Source organism: Macaca nemestrina, chromosome 13 (assembly GCF_043159975.1).
Source record: "Macaca nemestrina isolate mMacNem1 chromosome 13, mMacNem.hap1, whole genome shotgun sequence".
Classification (NCBI taxonomy): Eukaryota; Metazoa; Chordata; class Mammalia; order Primates; family Cercopithecidae; genus Macaca; species Macaca nemestrina.
In genome coordinates this window covers 53,996,202-54,008,477 of record NC_092137.1, presented here as the reverse complement: position 1 = coordinate 54,008,477, position 12,276 = coordinate 53,996,202, and the positions used below count along the sequence as shown (strand labels likewise).

At 37.1% G+C, this 12,276-nt stretch overlaps 1 protein-coding gene across 11 annotated transcripts in view; it reads left to right on the top strand.

The window, feature by feature from the left end:
* The window catches only part of LOC105465032 (ankyrin repeat and SOCS box containing 3), a 194,334-nt gene that overhangs the window by 159,480 nt on the left and 22,578 nt on the right, over positions 1 to 12,276 (top strand). For all 11 annotated transcript variants that reach the window (XM_011713215.3, XM_071076682.1, XM_071076681.1 and 8 more), the window contains 2 exons: positions 2,815 to 3,072; positions 9,289 to 9,419. In XM_011713215.3, coding sequence (XP_011711517.2) covers positions 2,815 to 3,072; positions 9,289 to 9,419 — 389 coding nt within the window. The remainder of the gene's footprint in view (positions 1 to 2,814; positions 3,073 to 9,288; positions 9,420 to 12,276) is intronic.

The following is a 12,276-nucleotide window of genomic DNA, read 5'->3' as shown; positions in this document are numbered from 1 at the left end:
TTCATTCTAGCCCCCATGTCGTGTGGGCATATCTGACAAAACTGAATGTCTTCATGTTGTTTTCAGCTAATGGTCAAAAGCCATTCAGTAAAACTCACTATTTGGCCTGTTATAATTCATCTGATAAATTGGTTGGATATTTTGTTTGCTAATTGAGCATAAAATGCTGAAGATATTTGCCCATTTTTATTTGTTTAAAAGAAATTTTTTTTTCTTGTTGAATTTTCTCTTACTGTTCTTTTATATGTGAGCACTGTTTTTTTGCACAGTTTTGAACTTCAAGGAGCAGAGTGGTAGAAAATGTACAGACCCCCAAAATAAGGTCTAGACATTGGATCTTAATTTTTAAATCTCTCCTCTCAGTATCTGATGTTGTTCACTTTTTATATAATATACGGTCTCTCTATGTCACAATTAACTCTTGAGATTTATGTTAAACAAGACAGACTTTTGTTTAAATCTCTGGTACTTGAAGAGTTTTCTCAATTTGATATTAGGGCTATGGAGAGAATTTGTTGAAGTGTTAAGAGAAATACATACTAATTTCTATTTTAACGAGAGGTTATCCGTGCTCAAAGATTTACTGTGTACTTAGTGACATGTAATAATCAAGGTCATATAGAACCCTGAAGTTGAAGTTGCTTGTGTTTTTGTAGTGTGCACACGTGTATTTGAGACCTTCTTTAATAACTTTCCCAGAAGCTCAGGGCATGCTGACGAAACTCTTTGCTTCTCCAGTTTATTTTGTGTTTATTTTATTCTTCAAATAAATGGTAGTTTTCTGGGAAAAGGGTCTATATTGTAGCACTCTGCCGTTTTATAAGGCTTTTGGGATTTGCTCTTGCCCCTTCTAATACAAGGCGATGTGAATAATTGGAAGAGGTTTAGAGCAATTTTCTAAAGTGTGTTTTGGTAGAATACTAATTCTGTAGATTGTTAATAGATATCATATGGGATCAAAGGGGTTGTATTGTTAAATAAGTTTGGGAAGTACAGGATTAAATAATATTGAATATGTTTCTTTTGTGGAGGGCTTTTGAGAATTTTTCTTATTGAAGTGTGCTTTGTGAATTCCTAAAAGAGGAATGGATCTACAAAGATTTGAAAAGTCCAGAAACATAGGATAGAACTTATATTTAAGTATATATACAATTGTTCTTGTGTTTACAGAGTTTAGGGCATTTTATACTTTTGTTTGCTTTTTTCAGATTAATGATTGGACCCATTGCTTTAATTTTAAAGGTACTTCTTCTGAAAGGTATCTGGAGGTTGAATAAAAACATAGAGCATATAATTGGAAATGTAACTAACATACTGTTTAAAAACACACTCATCCTATCTTTCTTTCTCAGACTCACTGTATACTGTGTAAGATTTCTCAATTTTTTTCACTGGAGAGTATTTTTCATATGGATCATTTTCAGGAACTAAAGTTCCGTGTAACCTACTTTGGAAAACATAGGTCTGGCTTTAAAATATTCTTCAATTTGACTGTATCATGAAGTGTTCAGTTTTCATAGTAGAGAAGAGATATTGCAGCAATTTGCAATGTCATATTCACTGTTAGATTTTAGTTTGATATTTTTATACCAGTTCTGCCAATTACTAGCTTTGTGACTCAGCTTCAGTTTTTGCATCTGCAATGGAGATAATAATAGAACTTAATTAATTTTAAGATGTAGTACCATAAATTAAATTTTTGTTCATTAAAAAGTTTTTAAATTTTTAAAAATACCATTATAAATGTAAGGCCAGTCACGGTATCATACCTTTTGGGAGACCAAAGCAGGAGGATTGCTTGAGGCCAGGTGTTCGAGACCAGCCTGGGCAACATAGTGAGAGTCTGTCTCTACAAAAAAATTTTAAAATTAGCCAGGCATAGTGGCATGTACCTGTAGTCCCACCTAGTCAGGAGGCTGAAGTGGGCAGATCACTGGAGCCCAAGAGTTCAGTTACAGTGAGCCTTGATTGTGCCACTGCATACCAGCCTGGGCCACAGAGCAAGACCCTGTCTCTAGAAAAATAAATAAATTTAACAGTGGGAGGGAAATTGGCTAAGGTTATTGCTGAACAAAATGATATCTTAGAGATTCCTAGAATGAATCATTTAGTTTTAAGGACTGATCACATTGTTTATTGATTTTGTTAAGCAAAGCATTTTGTAGTAAAGATACTTAATTGTACAAAATGTCACAATTTGAGTTTTCTATTTGTCAATGATAATTTTTAAAATGACATATTTATTTAAGATGAATGTTTTAAATTATAATACTTGTTCACAGTTGAAAATTAAAAACCATGAAGGACGGTGTAAAAAGCAAAAGCCCCACCACATTCTCTAATCTCAATCCACTAGATGTGTAAAAACCATCCACTATCTCATCTGCCATACTTATTCTGCAGCTGTAAATACTATTAACAATTTGTGGCTGGGCGCGGTGGCTCGTGCCTGTAATCCCAGCACTTTGGGAGGCTGAGGTAGGCAGATCAAGAGGTCAGGAGATCAAGACCATCCTCGCTAACACGGTGAAACCCGTCTCTATTAAAAAATACAAAAAATTAACTGAGCGTGGTGGCGGGCGCCTGTAGTCCCAACTACTCAGGAGGCTGAGGCAGGAGAATGGCGTGAACCTGGGAGGCGGAACTTGCAGTGAGCCGAGATCGGGCCACTGCACTCCAGCCTGGGCGACAGAGCAGGACTCCGTCTCAAAAAAAACAAACAAACAACAGCAACAACAAAAAAGCAATTTGTAAGAAGTATCTTATGTCAAAGTCTAACTTGTTCTGTTTTTGTTTTTATTTTTTATGGTGGAGCTGTGAGTTCTTTGGAATTGTGAACATTCTTTTGAAATATGGAGCCCGGATAAATGAACTTCATTTGGCATACTGCCTGAAGTACGAGAAGTTTTCGATATTTCGCTACTTTTTGAGGAAAGGTTGCTCATTGGGACCATGGAACCATATATATGAATTTGTAAATCATGCAATTAAAGCACAAGCAAAATATAAGGAATGGTTACCACATCTTCTGGTTGCTGGATTTGACCCACAGATTCTACTGTGTAGTTCTTGGTAAGAAATTCTACCATAGTGGGGCTTACCCTTTTTGAGTGAATATACTACCTTTAATTTCCTTCAGTTTCTTGAGATCGCAATGTTTGGAGAAGAGTGTGTCTGTGTTTTGACTGCGATGGCTGAATTGGGGTGAAGGAGTTGGTAGCTGCTAATAGTGAGATTGAGTTTAAGCCCAGAGTCCTGGGAAAAGATAAGAGGTGACTGGAAGGAGGTATGAGGGGATAGATGCCAGTGAACTCTTCTAAGAAAGATATTTCTTCGACTTCTGGCCATTCCTCATGCTCCTCTTAAAATGCCTGTGACAGAAGAAAGAATGCTTGGAGCTGCTTTGAAGATTTCTGTTGTCTATCCCTCAGCCAACCAGACTGAATACTCCTGCCCTACAGCATCCTGTCTATTTGAAATATGTCACCCTTAATAAATACTGATTTCTGAAGTATCTGAGAATATGACTTGTTTACTTCAGGTAGTTTCTCAGAAGGGCAGTCCTCAGTGACAGATTATACAAATGCCAAGTCAGTATTTTTTGGGGGGCAAGAAGAAGACTGTTAGCCTCCAGCCTTTGCAAAAATTGTTGGAGTCCTAAGACAGGTAATTGTAGTAGCGAGAGGACTCTCTTGGGCTGATCATTCAAGTCGAATGAGAAAATAAAATGGAAAATAGAGGACATGTTATTTTATAGAATTTCAGTAAAATATCTAGAAGTCTTCACTTTTGTGTTTCAATTCTCACCCCATGTGGTGTCTGTCCCTAAGGCACTCATTTTCTTCTTAGCCACACTCCTTGTGTTCTTCTACCCAAGCTCTTAACTCTGACTCAATATGACTTGCCCAGTACTTTCAGCCTTCATGCTCCTTTCTGGTTTCTAATTTATTTCTTTCTTTTAACCAAAACATAGAAGCTGTCTGATACCTACTGTTGTGGTTTGAATGTGTTCTCAAATTTCAGGTGTTGGAAACAATCCTCAAATTCATTTGTTGATGATATTTGGAGGTGAGATCTTTGGGAGGTAATTAGGATTAGATAAGATCATCAAGATGGTGCCCCAGTGATGGGACTGGTGGGTGGCTTTATAAGAAGAAGAGAGACCTGAGCTGGCATGCTTTTGCTCTTTCACCGAGTGATGACCTCTGCCATGTTATGACACAGCAAGAAGGCCCTCATCAGGTGTGCCCCTTGACCTTGGACTTCCCAGTCTCTAGAACTGTAAGAAATAAATGTATTTTCTTTATAAATTACCCAGTCTCAGGTATTGAGTAATAGCAACAGAGAATGGACTAAGACAGAAATGTGGTACTGAGAAGTGGGGCTGTTGCTAATAACGATTACCTAAGAATGTGGAAGTGGCTTTCGAACTAGGTAATGGGTAGAGGCTGATAAAGTTTGGAAGAACAGTCTAGAAAAAGCCTGTATTTCCATAAATGGAGTGTTAAGGGTGACTCTGGTGAGTGCTCAAAGATGAGAAGACTAGATTATTTAAGTAGTTAAATACTTAAATAGATTATTTAAGTAGTTGTGCCAAAATGTTCATAGAAATATGGATAGCAAAGGCCATTTTGACAAGGTCTCAGATGAAAATGAGCAATACCCTGTTGGAAACTGGAGTAAACGCCATCCTTGTTATGAATTAGTGAAGAACTGGGATGAACTCTATCTATGCCTAAGGACTTTATGGAAGGCTGAATTTAAGAGTGACGAACTAGGATATCTGGTAGGAGAAATAACTAAGTAGCAAAGCATTCAGGCTGCTGCATGGCTACTTTTGGCCACTTATAGTGAGATGTGAAGGCAAAGGAATGACTTGGGACAGAGCCTATAATTAAAAGGGAAGAAGAGTAGAAAAATTTAGAAAATTCTCAGCCTGGCTGTGTGGAAAAGAATGAAAAAGAATGTTCAGGAGAGGAACCCAAGGTTGTGACTAGCAACCCTTCGCTGAGCAGATTTGTACAAATAGAAAGTACCATCAAGACAATTAGAAAAAAACCTTGAAGGCATTCCAGAGATCTTTGAGGCTGCGCCTCCCATCATAGGCCCAGGGCTCTAGGAGGTCAGAATGGTTTTCAGGAGGGTTTGTGGGGTGGTACTAATTCTGCAGGCATGTAGAATGCAAGAGCTGTGGGGGCATGGATTCTTCCACCTAGATTCCAGAGGTTGTTGAAAACAGTCTAGGGGCTCAGGCAGAGACCTGTCCCAGGGGAGGAGCCACTGCAGAGAGCCTTTCTAGAGCAATGCCCAGTGGAAATGTAGGGTTAGAGCTGCCACAGTTTCTACCACGGCAATGCCTAGAGGACCCATGGGAGCAGGGCTGCCATTGAGACCTCAGGACTGTAGAGCTACCAGCATGCAGTGCCATCTTGGGAGAGCTAAAGTCTGGGCAAAGCCATAGGGGTGGGACTGAGCCCAGCAAAGTCATAGGGTGGAGCTTCCTGAGGTAGTGGAGGCTCAACTCCCATCCCAGTTTATCCAGGAAGCTTGACATGGAGTCATGGAAGATTATCTTGGAGTTTCAAGGTAATCCTCTTGAATTTTGGACTTATTTGGGTCCTATTATTCTTTGCTTCTTGGATATGTCTCCCTTTTGGAATGGGAATGTTTGTCTTACGCCTGTCCCACCATCGAATTTTGGAAGTATATAACTTGTTTGATTTCACAGGCTCACAGCTGGCAGAAATTTAAGGTGAATTATGCCTTGAGTCTCACCCCCATGAGATACCAAAATCCATGTGTTACTGGAAAGGGGTCCCGATCTAGACCCCAAGAGAGGGTTCTCGGATCTCGTACGAGAAAGAATTTGGGGCAAGTCCATAGAGTAAAATGAAAGCACGTTTATTAACAAAGTAAGGGAACAAAAGAATGGCTATTCCATAGGCAGAGCAGCAGCATGGGCTGCTGAGCTGCTTATACTTACTGTTACTTCTTGGTTACATGCTAAAGAAGGGGTGAATGATTCATGAATGAGTTTTCCAAGAAAGGGGTGGGCAAGTCCCAGGACTGTGGGTTCTCCCCATTTTTAGACTATCTAGGGTAACTTCCTGAAGTTTTCGTGGCATTGGTAAACTGTCATGGGGCCGGTGGGAGTGTCTCCTAGCATGCTAATGCATTATAATTAGCATATAATGAACAATGAGGATGACCAGAGATCACTTTCATCACCATCTTTGTTTTGATGGGGTTTGGCCAGCTTCTTGACAAGTGCTGTTTCATCAGCAAGGTCTTTGTGACCTGTATCTTGTGCGGGCCTCCTGTCTCATCCTGTGACTAAGAATGCCTTAATTTCCTGGGCATGTAGCCCAGTAGGTCTCAGCCTTATTTTACCTAGCCGCTATTCAAGATGGAGTTGCTCTGGTTCATACACCTCTGACACATGGATGCTCAAGTCCCTTATGTAAAATGGCATAGTATTTGTGTCTAGTCTATGCACTTCCTCCCATCTACTTTGTCATCTCTAGATTACTTATAATACCTAATGCCATATAAATGCTATGTAAATAGTTGTTGTACTGTATTTTTAAATTTTTGTTATTTTTTATTGTTGTATTGTTATTTTTTATTATTGTTGTTAGTATTCTCAATCTACCATTGGTTGACTCTTCGGATGTGGAGGATGAGTTCTGTTACTCAATTTTAGTAATCCTTAATCCCTTGCCTAACCTGAGGGATCTGTACCAATTTTTCATGCTTCTTTCTGCTCCTAAATTAGGAAAAACCTAAGCAGGGGAAAAAAATCAAACATTGCCTGTTATCCTTTCCTCCCCAGCCAACTAAATGAACTACTTGTAGGGAGAAGGATTTATTTAGCTTTATTCTCTTAGAAGGCTTTGTAAATTTATCCTCTCTTTCCCCAGTTCTGATACAGCTCCCCCATTTTCCCCCACTTGTGAACAGTTGAGAATTTTTGTGACAATAAGCTGTTGGGTATGTACTGTATTTATCGGATATGTGAAATAGAAGAGTTAAGAACTAGTAAACTAGAAACTATTTTGAAGTAAGTTGTAAAACTTTCAGTATTCTGAATGGAGAATGCCAATTACATGTTTTTTACTCCTGAAGAGTAAGTAACTTTGGTTACTTTATATTAATTAGAAAAAATACAGTGGAAAATTTCACTTTAGCAATGAAAATGCTTAACATGTTCAAATTTTTGTTCACTGATATTTTATTGAATGGGTAAACCAATGTTTACACTGCATATGATAAATGTTTTGCTTTCTTTGATCAAATTTACATTCAAAGAACTATTACAAGAAACATTCTATAAAAATTCCAATATATTGTTAAAGGGGATTTTGATTGTTATTTAAATCACATGCAGATCTGTTGCTTATCTTTGTCACGTAAATTATAAACATATTTTCTGGGTATTGCTTGTCTTAAGCATCTGGCTGAATAATTGCCTGTCACAATATTTAAATGCAAGACTAAGTCTTCCTTTACCTGCGCACCCCACCCCCATGTAATGGGAGAATAGAACATAAATGTCATTTGTGTATTTAGTTGATTAAATGTCACTCGTTTGTGATTGTACAACTGCTCTATACAATGTAATGGTCACTGTAGTAAAGTAACAATACATTTTTAGTGGCATTATCAGTGTTGGTAAAATAAACTCACCATCATATTAACTAAAGCTGTGCAAACAGATTTACTTGTCTTGTGTATGTTCAGATAACTGCATAAAAATGACTTTGTGTTTGGTCACAGTAAGACCTAAAGCGCATTAAGGCAGAAAAATGAAATCATTAAAAAAAGAAATAAAGAACCAGAACCAAGTAACCTTTGGTTTGGGACCCTTAAGAAGTCAAGGAAATTGTTAGTCTTTGAATATATTTTATCATTTCATTTATCCTCAGTATTTCCTGATAAGTTGTGATTTCACTGATGTCTCCTGAGAAATAAAATGTTTTCCCAAGACATCTGTGCTACACTTTAAGTTCTTCCTTAGATGTTTGCATATGGGAGAATTAAGAATTTGGGAAATAATTTTCATAATCTTTAGTCCATCATTTCAAAGATATTTTGACTCCAAATTACCAGAAGTGTCTTTGAGATGATAAGCTTAGATTATTATTCAGCTTTTCTTTCCTTGTATTTCCTTTCCTTCTTTAGTTGTTGCTCAGTACTATTTCCAAAGAGGTGACCATGAGAAGAATTTCTGTTTTGGTAGTAATTACCAGAAGCCCTAGTGACTTTTTTTTCTCCAGCCATTGTGATGGTAGGGGAGTGTCTAATTGAATACAGGATAAGTAATCTTGTTAGGATTTAGAGTTCTTTTAAGGGTTTGACTGAATTTTAAAGCTTCTAAAAATATAATACTGAAGTTTTCAAATCATTTCTGGTAATACCAGTTTTTCATATAATACTTTATAGTTTTAAAAGTATGTTTACTTTGTTATCTCATATTATTTTCACATATAGTTCCCTGTAATGGGCAGATTATGTATTATTCTCATTTTAAAGAGCAGGAGCTAGAGCTTAAAGAATTCAGGCAACCTGTTTATAAGTAGCAGAAGCAGTATTAAACAGCAAGACTTTTCTTAAGCCAGTGCTCTTTCCATTAGGCTTCAAGTACTTATAAATTTTGGGTTAGCCTCTTTTGAGTGGGTTGGTAGGGAATCTGACATTATTTTGAGAGAACAGAGGAAAGCCTATTTGGAACCCCTTCTTTCAGTCCTTAAAGACAAGTCTTATTCTGTTACATCTCTTAGGGCTGAATTTATAATGGGGGGAAGGTTCTTAGAGGAGAACAGCTGTGCATGCCTGGGAGTTGGGCAGAAAGAAGCCATACTTGTACACTTGTACACTCAGGGATAACTTGGGGTGTTTGGGCTTTATCCTTTTAGGATTATTAAATTATATGTCTCTAAGGATGGTCAATTTACATTTGGCAAGATAGTCCAAATGGGAGGAAATAATGGCAGATCCACTGATGTCATTGGTTCTGTCACCCATGAGAAGGAAAGTTCCTACTCTCTCTGAGGTTCCTTTTGTCATCTCGTAGACAGCGACATAGAAAGTCAGTTCAGTTAATAGGAACCTGTAGTTGATTCTTCATATCCACTGATTTTGCCTGTAGTTACATAAATACTTAACATGCCCTGATTTTCTGTCTGCCCTCCTCATTGAGATTTTGTAAGAATAGGTATATGGTGTTTGTTTCTAGTACGAACCCTTGGCATGTTTTGTTTCTAATATATTAACATCTTGCTAACATAGGATCGACTCAGTCAGCATTGACACCCTTACCTTCACTTTGGAGTTTACTAATTGGAAGACACTTCCACCAGCTGTTGAAAGGATGCTCTCTGCTCGTGCCTCAAACGCTTGGATTCTACAGCAACATATTGGTAAGAAAGAATAACTTTTAAACACACTTCACTTCTTTTCCTTCTCTTGCTTCTCTAGCTGTGTTGTAATTATAAGTGAAAAGATTCATTGGCAAACACAAATTAGACATAATTTTGCATTTTTTCTCATGTGAGGAAAAGATGGCATTGTTAGGGAGATGGCTACTAATTCCCTTCAGTAAAAATCATACCTGATTTTATAAGCTTAACCTAAGAAACATACAAAAAAAAGCAGATGCTTACTGATATTTTAATTTTATGATATCCTTTTATTTTTAATAAGGATTATATACACAAAAGTAGGTCCAAAAAATCTGCTTATTCTGTATTTAGTTTCTGGTCAGAAAAATGCTAAACTTAATTTTTCTCTTTGGAATGTCTGTGGAGTTATGTTCTCTGTGTAATATTTTATCGTATCTAAAAGGAAATGTAACCATTCTTTACACCTGTCCTTACTGAATGTATACCAGTCTGTTGGTATGGTATAACTATAGAGATAAGCTGAGTGAACATTCTGTGAATTGGTTGATATTTTAAAAGACTATTCTAGAACAAAATTTCAACTTACCTCACTTAAAAAAATTTTTAAACTAGTTGAAAAAATGAAAGAACACACAGTGGGGGAAGATTTCGCACAAGGAACAAGTTTAAACATAACATATGCAAAGTATCCGTATTTACTTTTTCAGATTTATTTTGCTTTGACTGTATTTTGTTAACCATGTTATATGTCTTAAGTTAGGAAAATTGTTTCTTCACTGCTATTTTTACATGAAATGTAACTCTTCATAAAACGTTTTGAATAGGTTTTTAACAAGTGAACTTATTCATATGGAGGAATGTGTCTTCTAATTTTTTGGAAAATTACATTTAAGTAAATTTTCTCAATCAAAAACAGACATTCAGGAAGATATGCCTTTGAACTGAGGTGTATTCAAACTGTTAGAGAGGTTTCTGTTAAAGAAAAATAATTCATTTGGAGTCTTTGAGCCTTCTAGTATAGAATTTCTTTAATGATAATGCTGGAAAATTCACTCCGTGTAACTCTCAATGTTGAGAATTGCGTCTGCTTTTACTAATTATGTATCTACAGCAGTAGAGAACAAATATCTATTCAGAACAGATAGACTATGGAACAATGGATTTGAGAACAAAGAGTCAAAAGAGGGAGCATATGCCAAATGGGAAAAATATTGCTACGTATCAATTAGTAAGGATATGTGGGAGTTTACCGTGAAGACCTTAACATATGGCATGTTTGTCCAGATGAAGGTAAAAATTGTGCATGAGTACTACATTACCCTGCAGTAGACTAAATCCATCAAGGGCTTCTTGTTTAATTAAGTACTAGGTAGAGCTTGTGTAGGGTAATAATCATCATCTATTGAGAGATTTTTATTTCAGCTGAAGATTCAAAAAAGCCTTTCTCAGAGGCTTTTTCTTAGCTAATGTAGCTAATGGTTTTCTGGTTTGTTTCTTTAGCCAAGCCCTCTTTTCTTGTTTCCAGTCTCATATATCCAACTATCTTTTGGACATTTCCATTTGCTGTCTCACATCTTGACATATCCAAAATTGAACTTATTATTTTTACTACAAATTCTTCTGTTCTGTCTCTCTTTCCTGGTTCAGGAGGTGAGGTGGTTTGGGAGTGTTATTTACCAAGAGAGTGAGTTAACACTGGAAGCTGTTTGTTATTTTATCCGTAGCATAGGGGTGATTTTTGCCCCCCTATAGACATTTGGTAATGTCTGCAGACATTTTTTTCGTTGTCACAATGGTTAGGGATGCTGTTGCCATCTAAGGGGTAGAGGCCAGGGATCCTGCTAAGCATCCTACAGTGCACAAGGCAGCCTCCTACAATAAAGAATTATCTGGCTACAAATGTCAGTAGCGCCGAGGTTGAGAAATCCGGATCCACAGTGATTCTTGTGTTGTCCTATCATGGAAAGGCTTTTTATCCCTCTCCTTGTTACAAACTACTTGGGGAAAGCTTGTATTCTTCCTCCTACTTATATTGGTGTCTCAGGGTATTCTTTGGTGCTTCCTCTTCTGCAGATAGTAGGCACCATTACAATGCTGGAATTTTAGTAAGACAGAGAAAAACTTAGTTGCCTGGCTTTCAGATGGCATTGTGACTCTTCCTTTCTATAATTCAGGGCTCTCTTGGGGGCACCCTTTTCTCATCAATTTTCAGGATAATAAATTTCTGCATGTTGGTCATCAGGACTCCCTCCTTTACTGGGATTTTGAGCTACAGGATTAAGCAGAAGCATGATCAGGGTTTTAACACTAATGGGCACGAGCCTAGCAGGACAACTGTTTGATTAACCTCTTTACAAGACTAACCTTGCTTTTACCCCTCTTCCTCCAATAACTTATCATGATATTAACAACTGCTGCCTTATCAACATGTTAAAAATTTTTTTTTGAAAAGATACCTCTTGCACCTCTGCCACTGTTAGTAAACTTTTAGATAATTCCTAGCTTCCTAGCTCCACTCAGTATTCAATTTCTATCCCTTGGGAAAGATTTTTCTTCCATTTTTTATTTAAGCCCTTTTCAAGTCCTATAGATGCCATGTACTTGGTCAAAATTATTCTTTCCTCCCCTTTTTTCTCCCTAAGTAAGTAGCAACTTGCCATGGTAGTTTATAAACAAAAGTAACAACACATTTCTTGCTTCTCATATTTTAATCATTGAGTCAGATTTGTCTTCAAAAAGTTTCTTGCATCCAAAAGGAAATGTATACCAGGTAAAATTTACTGAGTGGTTGCAGTTTCAGTAACCGTCTTTTAATCAAATGCCTCTTACATACCTCTTAGAAACATCAGGCTAACCACGTAGCAATAGATGTCTT